At 33.6% G+C, this 20,136-nt stretch overlaps 2 protein-coding genes across 3 annotated transcripts in view; both read left to right on the forward strand.

Annotated features, from left to right (window-relative positions):
• The window catches only part of LOC132941209 (alpha-mannosidase 2), a 188,592-nt gene extending 177,137 nt beyond the window's left edge, over nt 1-11,455 (forward strand). The window contains exons 5-6 of the mRNA XM_061009151.1: nt 7,080-7,369; nt 7,494-11,455. Of these exons, the coding sequence (XP_060865134.1) occupies nt 7,080-7,369; nt 7,494-9,872 (2,669 nt within the window). The 3' untranslated portion in view covers nt 9,873-11,455. The remainder of the gene's footprint in view (nt 1-7,079; nt 7,370-7,493) is intronic.
• Nucleotides 11,456-13,765: 2,310 nt separating this feature from the next.
• Nucleotides 13,766-18,442, forward strand: LOC132941927 (protein LZIC-like). Of its 2 annotated transcripts, XR_009664202.1 has the most exons (6): nt 13,766-14,087; nt 14,570-14,705; nt 15,249-15,404; nt 15,520-15,661; nt 16,005-16,127; nt 17,640-18,442. XR_009664202.1 is itself a non-coding variant. In XM_061010177.1 (5 exons), exons 1-5 carry the CDS (start codon nt 13,999-14,001, stop codon nt 17,678-17,680), a joined length of 564 nt encoding a protein of 187 aa, XP_060866160.1. In that variant the 5' UTR covers nt 13,770-13,998; the 3' UTR covers nt 17,681-18,442. The 2 variants fall into 2 exon arrangements, 1 of the variants encoding a protein (XP_060866160.1); XM_061010177.1 differs by lacking the exon at nt 16,005-16,127 and having other exon boundaries at nt 13,770-14,087.
• The last annotated feature ends 1,694 nt before the right edge of the window (nt 18,443-20,136 follow it).

Consider the following 20,136-nt stretch of genomic DNA (forward strand, 5'->3'; position numbering starts at 1 on the left):
TTTTCGACTACGACTAGATAAGTATAAAACGTGATTTTATGTAATATAATTTGTAGTGAGTAATGTATTATTTTCACGAAAACTATAAGTAAATAGTAATGCATATTATTATTTTTATTATGGTAAAAAATTATAATTTTTCAGTTGAGGATGCGTTATATAATTTGGTATTATAAGTGTATTAGAAAGTAAGTTGAGGGATGCAAAACGTAAGCTAAAAAAAAACTGACTAAGTCACATTATGACATTAAACTATACTAAACTCTGGTCATTAATGAGTAGCAATTTACGGAATTCGTGAAACATATTAATTAGATACCATCCCACCCCTTTAGGTGCAATATTTTCAAGCTCTACAGTACTTATTGTATATACTTTATATACCTATACAGGCTGTAACAAGAAGACCTGACAAATGAAATAACTTTTGATCTAATCAATATTTTTATTTATTTTTTTTATATAATTTATATTTACTTGCACTACACGTCATAGATATAATATAAAAACAATTATTTTTATTTTTATCGGGTCTTCCTGTTACACGCTGTATAGCCAATTGGGTATCTCTGCAGGGTATTGTCGTGGTGCGGGGTACCGCGTACAATAAATTATCGATCGGTCATGTTAGGTCCGCGTGCGTCCACTCTGGAATCGTCAATATGATCGATACATAGAAAACCAAACGACAAAACTTGTCTCCCGCGACGAGAAATATTTATTCGTAAATGTCCACAGCTATAGTACTGTGCGTACAGTGTTCGTGGCGTATCGTTCTCGTCGCTTTCAAAAGTATAATAATATAATATATATATATATATACACACACGAACACACGCGTATACTTCAGCGACGAGTACCCGCACACATATTATTATACGTGCGTTATTCGTGTTATATACGCCGCCGTCGACTGCAGCCGTTTCGTTTTAGGACCCTCCGAGGCAGGTAGGCACACACACACCCACACCCACACACGCACCCACACACGCACAATACTACGACACTCGAAAGCTCTTTCGGAGCGATAATAATAGTCGGCGAGCTTGTTAAAAACGTCGAGTCGCGTTCGACGTTATATAGGTACGAACGCACACGCAAAAAGGGGGTGTCTGAAAGCACCACTGCAGGTACATATATATATATATAACGTTAACAAATATATACGTGTATATTATATTATGTTTAATAGTACGTGCGTACAGGTCCGCAAGACGAGGGCGCAGAGAATAATATTGCCAGAAACGCTTCCATTATATTGTTTGTGCGTGTGCGTGTGTGTGTGTGTGTGTGTGTGTGTGTGTGTGTGTGTGTGTGTGTGCTTAATTAAGACCGGAACTGCGGCCGTAATCCATTATCGAATCACGGAAACCCTCCTTAAGAAAATCGTTGATCAACTATACCATTATATTATTGTTATACGTAGGTATACGATTATTGTGTTAAATAAGGTGAAATTCGCGACCGGCACGCGACGGTCGAAAATATAAAGCTGCACCACGTCCCGCACGGCAAACTGCACGCTCTCCTCCTCCCCCCCCCCCCAAGCAGTATTTAACTGGGTTATTACGTGCGTGAACTTTGTTAACGAGTTTTGTTTGACTATATTATAGAGTCATAAACCCGCCCGAAACTGTCCGAGGTGCGTTTTCGTTCGTATACGTCTCACTTTCGAAATGTATTTATTTTTTCAATTGATAATAATTATTATTTTATTTCAAACAGAAATGTGCGAGCCGGTGTGACGGTGTGTGTTTGCAAAAATATGTTATGTGTGTGAGGTGTGTAAAATGCGTATCATGACGATACTACAACCATATTATAAAGTAATGAGTAATTATTAACATTTAACAATGACAAATCAGCTGGTTCCATCGCGAAAACTATATTACATATAATGTGACGTCCCTGGGTTGATGATTTTTGATATAGTTATACAAATAAATATTAATATAATTGGTATTCGACATTCAATCTTGACAAACACTTATTCTATATAATTAGTTATAATATATTAGTATATAAGTACTAATAACTATCCCTATATAGATTATTCCTTAGTTCTTTAAAATATTTATTAAGTATACAATTATTACCAAAAACCAAAAATCAAAACAACATTCTTAACGACTATGATATTATATTCTATAACACTATAATTACTTAATAATTCCCTAAATAAAAATATATTAGTTGAAAGTATAAAGATATTATATGCACTTGGATACATTTTATAACACTTTTAATATTAAATTAAAAATCTGCTAGGAATTATATCATATAATTTATATCATTAATATGTTTATTGTTTTGGTAAAATAATAATAATTTTCCTATACCTACACTTGTTCGTAACTTTAAAATCAATAAAATGTTCATACAAAAGCCAAATCTTTCAACTCAACAAAAGTTTAACACCAGAACAGTGTGTATGAAAGTGCAATTATGGAAAAACTAATATTCTTAACTTCAAAATGTCGTTTTCAAGAAAATCTGCAGATAGGTTTTTAAAACATAAATTTAATTCGTATACACTAGATTGTTCGAGTACAATAAAATACATCTGTAATATTTTTCTGACCTTCGATACGATTATTTTCTTAGGTAATAATATAAATATATTATATGTTTGTATCGATAATTTATTATAAATCTGATTAAAAAAAAATTGTTTAAGCACTGCTTGAAAATTTGCACACAAAACAAATTATGATATTTTAACAACCATTTTTGTGTTGGAATAATAAATTGAATATATTTTTCTTGATATGGTAAATATTAATTTAGTTTTTTTTTATTAAAGGTAGATTTCCATAGCTTCATTATTCTGTATACTTTCGTTAATAATATATTTTATTCAGTCGTATTTTTAATGAAACATGTTTGCTTATAAATCGTTCATAATAATAATAATAACTATATAATCAAATCGTAGTTTTGAATAGCGAACAACACGCGTGGGAATGGAAGTTCTAAAAAAAAGTGTTTGATGTGCTTTCAATCTATATGTAAAATATTTGTGTTTGTGACACTATCCCTGCATAGGTGTCAGAATTATTTTGTTTGTTTTCTGTGACAACAGATATCTGTAAACGGAATTTTTACACAGATACGTTCTACGTATTATTGTATACAAAGATCAATAGTTGTACAGAGTATAAAGAGGAGATTATTTTTTTTTTTTTTTTTATTATTGGTTAAGCATCAACTACATAGGTTATTAGCTTACAGGTGTTAATTTCTACATTAAATATTATATGTTATTGTACAATTCAATTTTTTTTAAAAATAAAATTATGCTATGAAAGTTTGAAAATGGACCAATTGCTTCGTACAGGTTGTCTGGGATGTTGAGATCTTTTCTGGCTTCGTTGAAGTTTGGGCAGTGGATGATGATATGCTTGATGGAGTAGTTTGTATTGCATGTTAGGCATAGGGGTGGATCTGTCTTTGCCATAAGATGTCCGTGTGTGAGTTTCGTGTGACCGATTCTGAGTCGATTGAGAATAACTTCATTTTTTCTGTTTAGTTCAGTGTATCTTGGCCAGAGTTCAACAGAGTGCTTAATTTCCCTTAATTTATTTTCCGTGGTCATGTGCCACTGTGAGTTCCACAAATCAATACAGTATTTGCTTATATTTCTTTTTATATCCACGAGTGAGGAAAAAGGAATATTTTCACTGTCTGGACTGTTGACTGCATTTCTAGCCGCTTCGTCTGCCTTCTCATTTCCCTTTATGTTACAGTGACCTGGGGTCCATATAAATCTGATTTCTTTATTCGATTTGGAAAGAAGGTTGCTGATTGAAAGAGCCAATGGTTCTGATAAGGTTTTGGATTGTAGATTTGCTAAGGCACTAAGTGAGTCCGAGCAAATATCGATTTTAGCATTATTGATATCTAGGGCAAATTGAACTCCTTTCAATAATGCTAGGTATTCAGCTGAATAAATACTGCTTAATTTATTGAGTTTATACTGTTTAGTTACATTGAGGTGTACAACTGCAAGTCCTATGCCCATTTCGGTTTTAGATGCATCAGTATAGATCTGAGTGCTGGTATTTGAAGTGTGTATTAGTTCATTAAATAGGTTATTATAAATAGTATTTGGTGTTTCTTTCTTAAGGTGTTCTGTTAAGCTTGTATCAACTAGGTAATTTGGTTGTTTCCAGGTGGGTATCAAACTGCTTTCGTGTTGACATATTTCATTAATTTCAATGTTGATATCCTTCATCTCTTTTTGTAGCCTTAGCCCTAATGGTTTTCTTAGTTTAGAATTGTGTTCATATATATTTGAAAAGCGCTTTTTGTTTAAAAAGTGAATGGTTGAATTTTCCGGGGAAGAAAAGATGCGAGCTATATATTAAGAGATAATTTAGTTCTTCGGTGCTGAAGTGAGGGTTCACCAGTCAGGGATAACAAACTAACAATCGGGCTGCTTTTGAATGCTCCAATTGAAAATCTCAGTCCGGCATTGTGGATTGTATCAAGAATTTGTAAGAGCTTTGATTCTGAGTTTCCGTAACAAATTGAACCATAATCGAGTTTGGATCTTACAAGCGATCTATATACATTTAATAATATGGTTCCTTCAGCACCCCATTCACAATGATTTAATGATTTGATGACATTAAGGCTTTTATATGATTTTTTTTTGAGTGACATAATATGGGATTTCCAAGAAAGTTTTTTATCGAAAGTGAGACCAAGTATTGAAATGTCTTCAACGAAGGGTAAACGAGATGTTCCAAGAAAGAGTTTTGGTTTAATTAGTTTTCTTTTATTCGAAAATAAAATACATTTTGTCTTTTGAGGTGAAAAAATGAAACCGGCTTCGAAGCACCATTCATACAGGTCATTGAGGCATTTTTGGAGTGTTCCGGTCATTACAGAAATTTGTGTACCTCGAATATATATGTAAGTGTCGTCTGCAAAAATAATTGATTTTACAGGGTTTGTGATAATGCTGGGCAGGTTGTTAATTGCTGTTTGAAATAAAAAAAATGCTGAGTGGAGAACCTTGAGGCACTCCATTTTCTAACATAAATGTATTCGATGTTTGATCTCTAATTTTAACTTGGAAGGATCGTTGGTTTAGGAAGTTGGTTATGAAGATTAGCATTTTTCCATGTATGTTCCAATTCTTTAGTAAATTGATTACTCTATGTCGCCAAACCGTGTCGTATGCCTTTTGTAAATCGAGACTTATTAGTATCATTGATTGTTTATTAGCAAAGGTTTCTATGACTTCGGTTTCAATTTTTACGTGGCAGTCGGTGGTTGAGTGGTGTTTTCGAAAACCATGTTGACATGGTGAAAGGAGTTTATGATGAGTTGCGTACCAACTGAGTCGGTTGTAGATAATTTTTTCTAATAACTTGCTCATGCTGCAGAGTACCGATATTGGTCGATATCCTGTAGGTTTGAAGCTGTTTTGATTATTTTTTGGTATGGGTGTGATAATTGCATTTTTCCACTTAATCGGGATTAAGCCTGTTTCCCAAATTTGGTTGTAGAGACGTAGTAGAAGATACTTGCCACTAGAAGGTAGGTTTTGTAAGAATATGAATGGAATTTTATCGGATCCACAACTTTTACTTTTTTTTCCACGGAGACAAAATTCAATTTCAGGCATGGTAATTGGTTCATTTAATATGTCGCCTAGGCCAATATTGGGTAATGGATTTGTTGTGACATCAATTTCATTTTCTTTTTCTTGTTTAAACTTGAGAAAATCGTGGGTTAATGAAAGGTTGCTGCTGTTAGTATAAAAATAATGGCCGATTGATTGGGCTATTTCATGAGGTTCCGTAAGTATAGAATTTTCAGATAAAATGGTTTTTATTTGAGACGTGGGAATGCCTTTAATGACTTTAATTTTTTTCCAAATGTTGGTTGTCGACTCTTTGCTGTTAAGGTCTGTCGTAAATTTAATCCAAGATTTTTTTTTTTCGTTTTTTATTAAATACCGGACTAATGCTTTGTATATTTGAATTCGATAAAATCATTGAAATCATTTGTGCGTTTGAATTTATTGAAGGTAGTTTTTTTGTTCCTTATAGCATGTTTGATGGTTTTATTCCACCATGGTACTGGTGGTCGTTTCCCAGAGTAACTATTTTGTTCAAAAATATTGGATGCCGTGTTATAAATTAAATTACTGAGTTCCTCCATAGTATCCTCTACGTCATTATTATTTGAAAAAGAAAGGGAATGATTAATTATATTTTTTTCAATTTCTGCTTGGTAGGTATCCCAGTTGGCATTTTTCAGTTTCCATTTAAGACTACGAGTGTGTTTTTCATCAGGGTTGGTATACTTTAAGGTTAGTTTAATTGGAAAATGGTCGCTACTAGAGAGCTCAGGCATTGTGTTCCATTCAAAATGAGGTGTAATAGTTGACGAAGAAAGAGAGAGATCAATTGCCGAGAGGTTTCCTGTGCTAGCGCTTATTCTTGTTGCTTGACCATTGTTGAGAATATTGATGTTGTTGTTGTTATCGAGTATTTTTTCTATAATTCTACCTCTTTGATCAGTGTCGTTACAGCCCCACAAGATATTGTGACTGTTGAAGTCTCCCAGAATTATAAAAGGCGTAGGTAGTTGGTCGATAATGTTTTGGATGTCAGTGTAACAGAAGATCTGCGAGTTGGGTATGTACAAATTACAAATAGTTAGTTTGTATTTGACAGAAATTCCAGGAGATTATTATTTTAGTCATTAAATTACATTTTTATCACATTCAGATGTCAACAAAGACAAAATAAAAATATATGACACAACAATGTTTAATGAAAAATAAAGTAGAATAGAAAACAGGCCACGGATAAATCAAGTTTGATGTACTTTAATATATAATGTACCAACGTCGTTGGTCCAACGCACACAATGCCATAATGTAATAATATAAAACTATAGAAAAAAAAACACGACAGTCTCGATGAGATTTGCAAATTTGCAATATTCATTTTTTACGCGTTTACATTCTACAATTTCGTATCAAAAGTTTTTTCAAACATCCACAATAGGTATAGCAATAATCAGCCAATATTTACCATGTTTTTCGTTTGCCCGTGTAGGTCACCAATGGGTGAAGAACAACCTCGGAGTGAACATCAAGACCGGATGGTCAGTGGACCCGTTTGGACACGGTCCAACGGTGCCGTATCTGCTGAAAAAGTCCGAGGTCACCGGCGGAACGGTCATCCAGCGTTTGCACTACGCGTGGAAGGAATGGTTTGCAAGGACGCAAAACGGCGATTTCATGTGGAGGCAGAACTGGGACCGGACCGGTCACACCGACACCTTGGTTCACAACATGCCGTTTTCCATATACTCGATAAGGAGCTCTTGCGGTCCTCATCCGCAGGTACGTGAGAGAGGAGATGAATTCCTATTAGTTATTATACTATCGTTTATCATTTTTATTGATATGCGGTAACATTATCATCGTTAAATATAATATATTTTAACGCGTGATGTTGTTTTTACAGGTGTGCATCAATTACGACTTTCGAAAGGTGCCCGGCGAGTTTACCGACTACTCGGAACTGGCGGTTTTCATAGACGACCAGAACGTGAAGCAGAAGGCCGACGTGCTGATGGACCAATACGGCCGAACGGCTTCAGTGTCGCCGTACAACGTGGCTCTGATACCGCTGGGAGACGACTTCCGGTACGACCACGACACCGAGTGGGACCAGCAGTACACCAACTACATGAAGCTGTTCGACTTCATAAACGCCAACAAGGAGAGATACCATGGGGCGGAAGTGGGTTTCGGCACGCCGTCGGATTTCTTCCGGGCTCTGAGGGCGAGGAGCGACGGCCAGTTCCCCACGTTGCGCGGCGATTTTTTCGTCTATAGCGACGTGTTCTCCGAGGGCCGGCCGGCCTACTGGAGCGGATACTACACGACCCGGCCGTACTGGAAGGTGCTGGACCGGGAGCTGGAGAGCAAGCTCAGGTCGACGGAAATCCTGTACACGTTTGCCGTCAACGACGCCCGGCGGAAGAAGCTCCAGACGGTCAGGCTGCTGGAGCGTAACTACGAGAAACTGACCAGGGCCAGACAGAATTTGGCGCTATTCCAGCACCACGACGCCATAACGGGCACGTCCAAGGCGTTCGTGATGAACGACTATGCGCTGAAGCTGTTCGAGGGCATCCAAAACTGCGCATCGATCCAAAGCTACGCGGTCCAGTGTCTGCTGTCCAAGGCCGGCGACTCGGGCGCACCGCTGTCTGCGAAAATAGTCGTGCCCGACAGCGACCGACAGACCTACGACCAGCCGACGTACAGGCTGGCGTTGAACATCGACAAGTCTCGGCCCCGAAACGTGATCGTGTTCAACCCGCTCGCCCGCCGGAAAACTGAACCCATCAAGGTCTTGGTATCGGAACCCAACGTCCGGGTGGTGGACAGCGACGGGTCAGTCGTCCGGCACCAGATAAACCCCGTGTGGAACCTGAGCGAAACGGCCGAGCAGCCGTTGACCATGTCCAAGGTGTGCTTCGAGCTGCTGTTCGTCGCCGTGCTGGAACCGTTGAGCCTGACCACGTTTACCATCCAAAAGGCGCCGAACCCGGAAGGCCTGGCGCTGGTCTACTGCAAAAACTGTGCCGGACACTCCGTGTTCACCGTCAACCCCATGAGGCTCGGCGACGTCCAGCTGGAGAACGATCACATTCAGGTGCTGTTCGATGGCAAGACGGGCCTGTTGACGTCGATCGTGGACAAGGGCTCGGGCGTGTCGCAGTACGTGAACATCGACTTCGCGGCTTACCAAGCGGCACAACTACACAGTGGCGCGTACCTGTTCATGCCTGACCCGAACCTGCGGGACACCGAGAAGAAGGTGCTGGACGACTACCCCGGCCCGTCGACAGTGATCATAACGTCCGGACCGATATCGTCCGAAATCACGGTCGTCTATGGTATAGTAACGCACAGGGTGCGACTGTACCATGGCAAGGGTGTGGAGAGCAAGGGCCTGTACGTGGAGAACGTGGTGGACTTCAAACAGCCGCCCAAGAATCGGGAGACGGAGCTGTTCATGCGGTTGTCGTCGGGCATCGCCAACGGTGAACCGGCGGTCATCTACACGGACTCTAACGGGTTCCAGATGCAGAAGCGAGTGACGGTGAAGCGGGTGGGCATCGAGGGCAACTACTATCCGACTACGACGACCGCGTACATCGAGGACGACCGGCACCGGCTGACCGTGCTGGTGAACCACGCTCAGGGCGCCGCTGGATGGGAGCCGGGCCGGATCGAGCTGATGCTGGACCGTCGGACGCTATACGACGACTCGAGGGGTATGGGCGAGGGGGTGGTTGACAACAAGCCAACGCTCACCAAGTACTGGATACTGCTGGAGACGGTGTCGGACGACGGAAGCGGCTCGAAGGGCGGCGACCGGGTGTCCAACCCCAGCCTGGTGGCCAATCAGCTGTCCGAGAGCCTGCTGTACCCGGCCGACGTGTTCGTCGTCGAGCCGGACGCCGAACACCACCTCCGCCCCGGACTGGCCATGATCGACAGGCCGGTACCGTGTGACGTGCACCTGATGAACTTCCGGACCAACACCGACCCGGTGTTCCAGCAGTTCCCGTCGCCGTCTGCACTCATGGTGCTGCACCGGAAGGGCTACGACTGCCGGGTGGACAAGGGCTACCGGATACCCGATTGTCAGCTCAGGCGGGACAGGGGCGTGTTCGACCCGGGCACCGCGTTCGCCGGGCTCGACCGCCTGCAGATCGCCAGGACCACGGTCACCGGTATGCATCCGATGGAAGCCGTCGACCGACTCGACCAAGTGGAGGTGGCCTCCATGGAGTTGGCCGTGTTCAACGTCACGTTTGTCGATTGAACGAGTCACTCCTCGCACTCGCGTTCCCACACAATTAATATTATAATATGTTTGTAAATTCTGTCCGTGACCAAATTTCTAGAACCTCGCGCCGTGTTACGATAACGAAAACTGGTATAATCGACAATATTACATTTGTATCACGTACTTTTATACAGTATGAGCAAGGCCGTATTTGGGGGAGGGGAGTTAATGATTACCTCTCCCTAAATTGTTCTTGGATTAAACATCTCATGTTCAAATTTATACTCAGTTTTTTTAAAAAATAATATTTCATAACACCCCAACTCTCGGAAAATTTGTTCGGAATGCGGCCTTGAGTACGAATCGTTTCTGAAACCACTGCTAACTATAAATGTTATGTATTATAATATTATTACTTATTATATTTTTTTTTTTTTTCACTCCAGTTTATCGTTATATCTATTACAATACAGTATGGTAGGTGTATACGATACTATTATTATATTTTATAATCGACACGATTGTACAATTAGGTATTAATTTTTAAGTTTCTCACGCGTCGACAGCTGGCAGCAGGTTGTTTATGGGGATATGCGGATCATATAGGCGCAATTTGGACAACTGATTTGGGGGGGAGTGGGGGATTTATAAAATCAATACAGACCCGCATAATTTTTTTTATTGGGTGGACCTATGAATGAATATATTTAAAAACGTAGGGGGGCTAAGCCCCTCTAGAACCCCGCCCCCCACCCCAAATTTTTCCTATCCGCACCGACACGATACTCTTCCGTACTAGAAAATTCGTTTTTCGCAGACACTTAGGGTGAAAACGACGCGCGAATACGTAATACGTTCACAAAGTTTTTGCCACGCAGATGTGAAATATATAGATAAACGTAAGCGATTATAATATCGTTAAATGACGTTATCGTTGTTTGTAAAAGAAAAAATATAATATGTTAGCTTAAAACTTGTATAACATTATTTTCTCGCGACATTATATTATTATTAAACCTATAATGTATATTTTGAATTTATAATTTGTTGACAAATACTAAAAATATCAAATCAAATGTAACGCATTATTATTATTATTGTATGTTACGGATATTATCACTGCATAACGTATATAATAATATTGCATAAATGTTGTGTATAATATTGTTTTTTTTTTTTTTTTACCTTTTAGAAATTATGGAAATGTTTTTATTTCTAGTCACATGTCTTACGCAAAACTCAACGATAAACATTATATTATTATTATTGTGTATACTGTAATTGCCGTTCATTTTAAAGTTATTGTGTTTGTTTATTATTTGGCTATTACATTGGAGCATTGGCAATATCATAATACTATTATTAAGTTTAAGCACTGTTTTTACGTATTATACTTTTCATTTTTCGTTACGATAAACGGAAATTAGGTGTGTCATATACTCATATACAAATAAGTAATTTTTACTATAAGTAGTGTAATATATTATATTGTATGTTATTTTTTATAAATATTAAAAAAATACCCATGTGTTAATAAATATTGTTAACTTATATTTAGACTGTAGGGATATTGTGATATAATATTATAAATGGATCGGTGTTTATTGATAATAATAAAAAAAAAAAATGTTCATAATAAACTTGTTACCCATTTTTTTAATTTCATTTTCGCCGAGAACTTTGATGCGATACACCAATAGTATTTATAAAATTTTTATAAATGTAAAAATATGTTGTATTGTATTAAGACGTTTGAAGCTATATGCACATAATATAATTGGCATTTATTCTGTGCTGCAGTTCGTCGCTTATGGCCATGTATAATGACCGATAAATTAATTACATTTAATTTTTTACTTATATAAAAACATAACCAACTAAATAATACACTACGCAGTCAATACACAGTAGAATCTGAATTTTATTGGAAGTCATGTTCTAAATATATTTCATTGTAATCTCAGCATCCTTCATCACATATAGTATTCAATTTTACTTTGAGCTTCTTAAAATATGTGTCTACTCTTATACTGAAGTGTTAGCAGAGTTATTAGTCATTTCTTTCCAATCAGTTATTGTTATAATAAGATTAAGATATATAATAGGTGGTAGGTAGGCACATAGTACATCTATCCGGTACCATATTAGTTTATTTGTTTGGTTTTTACTCGGAATTTCAACAGAGATAAAGAATTTTTCAACAAATATAATTTACAAGTTTAATTAATGAAAATACTGAAAGCATCTTATAAAGAATGACAAGAAGAATGATCGTTTGGACCAACCACTTGGCGTATAATTCCAAACGAAATAATATTAAAAAAATTAAATTTCTGTAAAATAAATAACGAAAACATTATTTAGAATCCAGTTAATGTAAGTACCTACCTATAGGTACTTTATATTATTTAATTTGAATACAATTCATTCTACATCCAAATAATTTTGGTTAAATTCATATATGGATAAGTACGTCATATGCAACATTTTATTCATACAGTAGATAGTTAGACTCCATCTAGTGTACATTTTTAGTGAGGCTCATTAAAAATCAATGTGACTTTCCGGTAAACTTATTTTAGATTCTGGACAGAGTGTTTTTACAACAATTTGTGGGTTTTTTTTTAAAAATTTTCTTTTACTATTTGTGTTTGTGTACACGATGATAAACAGTCTAAATAATGCTTTGATTTTCAACTTCAGTGTCTTGTTCGATGAGAAAGTGAATCCAGTTAGTGCATTTCGGAGATCAAAGAGTAAAATCCCGAGTAATCGCCGGGAAAAACGCAAAAAAAATGTAGAAAACAGGAATCGATTTTGATTTTTGGTGTAACGTTTAAGACAAATTACCGTAAAGACAAGAAATGTTCACAGAATAATGTTTATATATGTTTATTTTTTTTTATGTTTTTTTATTTTATATACACCATCAAATTTACAACACATAATATTTTGACTTGTTTTGAACTGTTTACGGACATTTTCAGTTTCCAATTTTTTAGTTTTTTTTCTAAAAATGTCAATAAAATTATATTCATTGGGTCAAAAAGCTTTTAAATTTAATACAAGACTGTTACAATGGAAGTTGTATAATATTGAAAATACATAGTCACAATTTTTTTTTTATAAGCATTTAAAGTTCAATTTTTGACAACGTTTATCAAATTAAAAATGTTGTAGTTAACAATTTATAAAATGTTCAACTTTTATAGCTAAGGATTAAAAAAAACGAACACACAGTTTTTCTAGTTATTCTACGTTCAAATTTGGGCGAAATTACATATTAAAAGACCAAGGATAACGATTTTAATTATTTTTGTTGTAATTTAAAAATATTATTCGTGGGTTATGTAATCTCTCAAGTATATCATTATAAGTACATGTACCTATTGTATTACGATAATACGCAAACAATATTAATTCAACTTACCGGCAACTATATTAATAATAACAATGTAAATATTATGGTATAAAATATCCCAGGCTGACAAACCGTCGCCGCTCAGAATCGTTTTTCGTATACAGTGATATAAATATAATATAATCATTATAATAATATATTGTCATTGAATTCAAATTCGACACCACCCATTCCAGTGACCCACTTGTAACCTACTGTACAGCAGAGCGACACCCACTTACCCGGTTTTTTTAAATTGTACTACAACTTTCTATGTACATTGTTCCTGATTTCTAGTGAGAAAACAAACAAAAATTATAATTCAAATTTGCGCGCGCACAACAGATTAATACCATATTTGAAAGTAGTAAAGTTGTTGTAGTCCGTGCACGAATTAAGGTATAAATTAATTAATAATTCGTGAGTCCGTGTCATCCAGTCAACTGCAGCTGATGTTGATGAAATTAATTTTATTTGTTTGCCTAGTGTTAACGCTTATCAGTATCTCTTCGACTGGGCGCCTGATAACAACAAGTTTTTACTGTCGGATACATATTAGGTTAGGTAGTTAATAGTTATTAGTTATGCGCCCAGGCGATGTAAGCCGACTCGGGGAAGATCATAATATTATATATCTTTACGAGTGAAAAGTGAAAACGACTGACAAGTCTCAAAGGATACAAACAAATTGATTTTCTACCGATTCTACGACAGATTCCTTGTCGAACATCGAATTACCTAATATTCAACATTTTGATCGAAATGTCTGACGAAAATGAGATGTTAAGAGAAAATCTAGAAGCTCAGTTGGAACGTTTGGTCCAACAACTCAGCGATTTAGAGGAATGCAGGTAAAGTTATTATGCATCTTGTACAATGCTGACTCACTCCCGTACACCCAAGGGTCTCAACGAACTGCGGTACATTCGCCGTTGAGTCCAAACGGTATTACAGAAAATAAACCGTCACAGTGGGTTCTTCTCCGTCGAAACAATGTGTTTACTTTACGAACGGTGCGATGTTGTGATGACCAATGTTGCGGTGCTGTCCGTTTAAATATAGTAGTTTGACTGTGGACGTAAAAACCGTTCGGACTCGACGGCAAAAATACCCCAGTGCGTTTAGACCATTAACGTTGTCTGTCACATTGTGGTACAACCATTTATATTTCCAAAACATTGATTTTAACCCATCAATATTATTGTTGTAGCAGCTTGGAAGTATTAAAATATTTTTTCAATCCCTGCTGAATATCTAATAGAAAAATATTGTTTAGAACAAAAGTTGGGATTTTTTTTTGTTTAAAAAGTAATTATTTGGGATTATGTTACAGAAGTGATATGACTGACGATGAATATAACGAGTCAAAAGAAGACACTGTTGAACAGCTAAAAGAATTCAATGATAGATTGAGTAAAATTACTGCTGGTGACATGACTATACATGACAATTTGAGCATTATGCGTTTGGTCAGTATTTAATTTAATTGCAATTTGTAATATAACAGTACTCATTTAAATATTACAAAATACTTAGAGATGTTACAAACCATAATATTTAAGGTAACCGAACTTTTCTCTAAATTAACAAACCGAACAGATCCGAACCTATACACTTTTAATCGAACTCGAACCCAACATAAAAAAAGTCAAAATTGGATATTACTTTATTTAATATTTATTTATCATTTAGCCACCATACCACAGAATTATTGACTTAAGATTTTATTAGTGATACCTAATAGAACCCTTATAGAACTGACTTTTATTTTAATTTCTTTTGTTCGATTATTGAACCAAACTATTAGGTATTGGTTCAGTTCGATTATTTGGAAATTCCTGATCAATTTTCAAACCGAATCGAATATCCAGAGTTTAGTTTGGTTTGGTTCAAAAATCGAACAGTAACTTCTCTACAAAATACATATTGTTAAATCATTAATTTTAGAAATAAACATTAATCAACCAAAATATTAAGTTAGTAACTGTATAATATTCATGTCTTATACATAGGCAACTAGTGCAGCCATAACAAAAGCATTTCAAACACCGTCAATCATCAAAATGTTTGCTAAGAATGAACCAAATGCACTCAAAGACAAACGTAATCAAATTGAAAGAAATATAAAATTGGGTAAATTGAGCTTGGAAGTTGGAAATCGACAAAAGGTTAGCCTTATTTATCCGTGAATAAATGTATACAATGTACTTGACATGTTTGTTTTATACAAATTTAGTTTATTAATGTAATTGTTTCATATATGGCTTTTCCTACATTTAACAGCTTGAAGTATTAACTGCGTTGAGACATCTTGGCTGCGAGCTGACGGATAGTGATAAAATGTTTATTAGAGAAGAAACAAGCAAACTTCAAAGCTGTTTGCCATCGAATGGTTTTAATATATCAGACTCTTTAAATGGTTTTGGTATGAAATTTCCATTATTTTAATCATATAAATTATTTAAATATAAATGTGATACAAATTACTTATTAGTTATAGCTAAGGTTAGGATATTTATGACCTTAAAAACTATATAAAAAAAAAGTATGAAAATGTGCAAAAAATATCTAAGTACCTATAACCTATGCCCTACAATCAATCAAATAATATGATATTAAAAAATGCTTAGAAAACTTAAAAATATTATATTATCTTGGCGCCTGCTTATAAATTAATTCTAAATAAAACAAATTTAACTATAGATTAAAATAATTTGAATATTACTTTTGGTTTACTTTTACATAACTACTATTTAAACTGATTTCAGATTTGAATGATGATAATTTTTTTGAGATTTTCAAATAAGTACTTGCGTAATGCGTTGGTTGTCAGATGCAAAAAGGGTAACACATTTTTGTGAGATGAAAAACTTCATTCATCATTTACTGAAGTAATAAGCGCATATTGAAATTTTTACTAAAAATTGATTCTTAATTTTTTTTATCAACATTTTTGTTTAATCACTGTTTTTATTCATAATATTATGCAATTATTCCTGTTAACCATTATAAATGTGCAAAAATATGCAATATAAAATGTAATGTATCTGATTCTATGTCACAAAAAAACAAACATTTTGGCAATGTGCATGACAAAAAGAAAAAATATGAAAAATCATTAACATCTTGACCTTACTTATTATCAATTTGAATTAATTTGGTTCATGACTTTAATTGTTAAATATATATCATAAATATAGCTAATATTAAAACAATTTAAATCGTAAGACAACTTTTAACATAATATCATACATTTTTAATAAAAATGGCAAGATTTTTTTATAAGTAATTTAGGTCGAGCATTAATGTTAAAATGAGTTTAATATCAAGGGTAATAAATCTTCATAAACTTGTTTTTGCTAAGTTCTACTCGCCAAAGACTTGTGTTTATTTATTTATTTTCTAAAATTATACTTTTGCCTAAACAAAAAAAATATAACATTATTATTTTTCATGTGGCTATTAAAACATTTTCTTGACATTTTCCTATATTCTATGAGTTCTGAACCATAAAATAAATATTTTTTTGTAAGAAATCCAAATGTGAATTTGGGTTTGTTATACATTTTTATCTTTCTTTTGTTGCATATTTTTTTTTTACAGTGTTGTAAAATATACAAAACTTTTATGTTATTTTATAGCATAAACTACCTATATGTTATGCAATATAACCAAAACAAAAATTCCGTGTCCAAAACATAAAGTATGTTATCATATTTATAACAAAAAATTAATAATAACCTATAAACAATTTTATACTGGTCACAAATTATGAAATAAAAGAAAAAAAGTGGTACTGAAAACAATTATTTTCAAATTTTATTAAAACTGATATTATATAGGAATTTGAGTTCATTAGTTTTCATCATAGTTGACAAAAGTCTATACTCTTCCGTGGTTTTCATTAATCATTTCTAAAATTCCATTTTAGTGGCCGCCTATAGAAACCAGGTGTAACTGTTACACAATCTTAATAATTATTTTTGTTCATAATTTAACTTTATGAAGTAATGAGTAATAACATTAAATTGTATTCTTTTAATAAATAATTTATTTTTGTTAACTACTTCCAAGCAATACAATGGCTAATATAAACTATAAAATATTGCCATTATCGAAAATATTCTATGAAGTTGATCACTAATGAACTTGATCACTAGTTGGTGAATAATTGTTCTTGTAAAAATAATGTTATAATTTTCAATATCATATATTAGATTTATTAATATTGGTGTAATTAGATTTAGATATAAGAAAGCACTTGTGTTAAGACTTATGATTATATAATAATTTTACATGAAATTGTAATTAATAATTTATTATTGACAGCTTTATTTTTAAGTTTTGACTATCAGTACATTGATTTAATTAATAATTACACACATTAATGTTTTTTATTTCAGATTTCAATATGTTTTTGAAACTGGATGACACTACACCATAAACTTGGCGTCTTAGATTATTTAATGTTTATATTAAATTATATAACACCAACCACTAACATGGTAATGAACAGTATTTTTTATATAATGAATTGTTGTATATTTATTTACTTAGTGGTAATTGACATAGACCAAATGTTAACTATATTATTATATAAGACTTTATTTTATGTATTAATATGTGTTACTTGTAAGTAATTGTGAATTGTGTTTAAAAAAACTTAAGTTTTGATATTTTATTATTGTTATAAGTTCCATTTTATTAAAATTTAACTAAAGCCATATTAAAAACCATCTGTTATGCAATATAGTAATATGTTTTTAATTTAATTGCTGTATATTATATAACAACATTAAATCTTGTTTGTTATTTAACTTATATATTTTAAATTGTGTCAGGAAGAATTCAATTAGTTTAATATTTTTTAAATCAGTGTTCTTAAATGGTCCAATTGGTAATTTTAGTTTGAAACAAATGGTTTAAATGTATGAATTATTTATAGTTTTCCAGATTTCCAATGTTAAATATCACAATTCTTAATTAATTTAATATCTATCTACTCATAGATCCGATAATCCTAATAATATCAGTACCAACACGGAGTAAAATATTTTCTAAAATTGAATGATTGCTTTTATATACTAATACTAATTTAAGTAAGGTACAGTCAGTGTGTATTTTTTAGGTCGACATTTTAAAAAGAAATAATATAACATCACATTGTGATTCACTGGCTGAAGAACAGTTCTAAGCCTCTTCTAAATATTATAATTGTGTACATTTTTCTAATAACTATTAATTTATATTTTTATTGATGTAGTATCTGAGTATCATCAGTTTTCAACATAAAAGTAGTAGCTAATAGTGCTGTAGTGGAGGGTGTATGGCGGTATACGCCGTTTATCTTCTGACCATTACAAATAAACACCGTATACCTTCTGGTTATGGTCTTATACTCTCTGTTGTAATGAAATAATATAAAATTATATATATTTGTACACAATATGTATTTTGTATATGTATACCAAAACACCTAATGATAATTGGGTATTAGTTATTTAGTATACCCTCTGATTTTTTTACGACTACAGCACTGGTAGCTAACAAACTCCTAGCTCAAATTTAGGTTAATCTAAAATAGTCAAGGTCACATTGGCGTTTTTGCCACCTTCTAGTCAATATCCAAACCGTTGACATTATTGTCAAACACTTGTACACATAAAATGTCATAATTTAATTATTAAAATTTAAAACATATATATTATTTGAGATTATAAGAAAATAAAACTTGAATAGCAAATGGCATAGAAATTAGAAACTGAACTTTATAATATTATCATACCAAAGTCAAAACCATATTAGGTTAAACATGATAGGTACCATTAATTACATATTAATACTAATAGAACCAATTTATAATCAATGATGATACTTATTATCTAGTTTCACTGTTCAAATATATTTAATCGAAAAACATTTCATCAAGTACATAATTAATCATACATGTACAATATTATTTACTTTTATCATCACTAATATTATTGTACCTAATCTTTAAATATTGTTTATATTAATTTTATATTTTAAGATTATCATTTTTTTGTGATTTGTTTCAATAATATTGTAGGTACCTACCCAATTTAATATGTATCTCAAATTATTCGAACCAATCAATCATATTTGTGGTTGTTGATGCTCTGATTAAACTTAGTGTCATATTTACTCTGTATTTTCATATTTAAAAAGTTTACTCTTGCTGAAAATATCAAAATCATATGCAATATTTTAAACTATATCACAGACCATATAGTTGTTATGACTTACCTATATTATTATGTACAGCATATATTTATGAACAATGTGTCATGTGTGGATGAAACAAACAATTTGAGATAAATAAATAAGTATAATTATCATTCACAAATTAGGTAGATAAATTAATATACATATATTATGATATATATTCTGCAGTTGTTGATAGTTGTTGATTTTCTAAAGTATCTATTATATTAATTAAAATTCATAATATAACAAGGTATTTAGGTATCGTTAAAACGTTGACTGTCACGAGCCCGCCGGTGACCTGCAATTTACTATTTATTTAATTTGTTTTTAAATTTTTTTTTTTATTAGATAAAATAGAATATTTACAATCTGTAATATTTATATACATACAATAAGTAAATTTGATAATATAATAAGAAACAACAACATGAATGGCGTGAGGAGGGAGGCCCACCAGTGTGGATACTCTCTAGTTTGAGGGGTTTTTAAATTTAAATTTAATAAAATCACAATTTATATTTTTTCTATAGTCAAACTATAATCTAATTTATAATCGTAATTATAATCTTTTGAACTATTTCAGATTATAAATACAAAACTAAGATATATTATCGACTATACTTAGCCAAAGTTTAAATCTAACCCTGATGCTACTATAATATTAGGTAGGTT

This window comes from Metopolophium dirhodum, chromosome 3 (assembly GCF_019925205.1).
Source record: "Metopolophium dirhodum isolate CAU chromosome 3, ASM1992520v1, whole genome shotgun sequence".
Lineage (NCBI taxonomy): Eukaryota > Metazoa > Arthropoda > Insecta > Hemiptera > Aphididae > Metopolophium > Metopolophium dirhodum.

What these genes read in the sequence shown, in the direction of transcription:
- LOC132941927 (XM_061010177.1), top strand. Translation starts at nt 13,999, where the DNA reads ATGTCTGACGAAAATGAGATGTTAAGAGAAAATCTAGAAGCTCAGTTG. An exon ending in AAGTTGGAAATCGACAAAAG is followed by an intron (nt 15,405 to 15,519) that starts GTTAGCCTTATT and finishes TACATTTAACAG; the next exon opens with CTTGAAGTATTAACTGCGTT. An exon ending in AGACTCTTTAAATGGTTTTG is followed by an intron (nt 15,662 to 17,639) that starts GTATGAAATTTC and finishes TTTTTATTTCAG; the next exon opens with ATTTCAATATGTTTTTGAAA.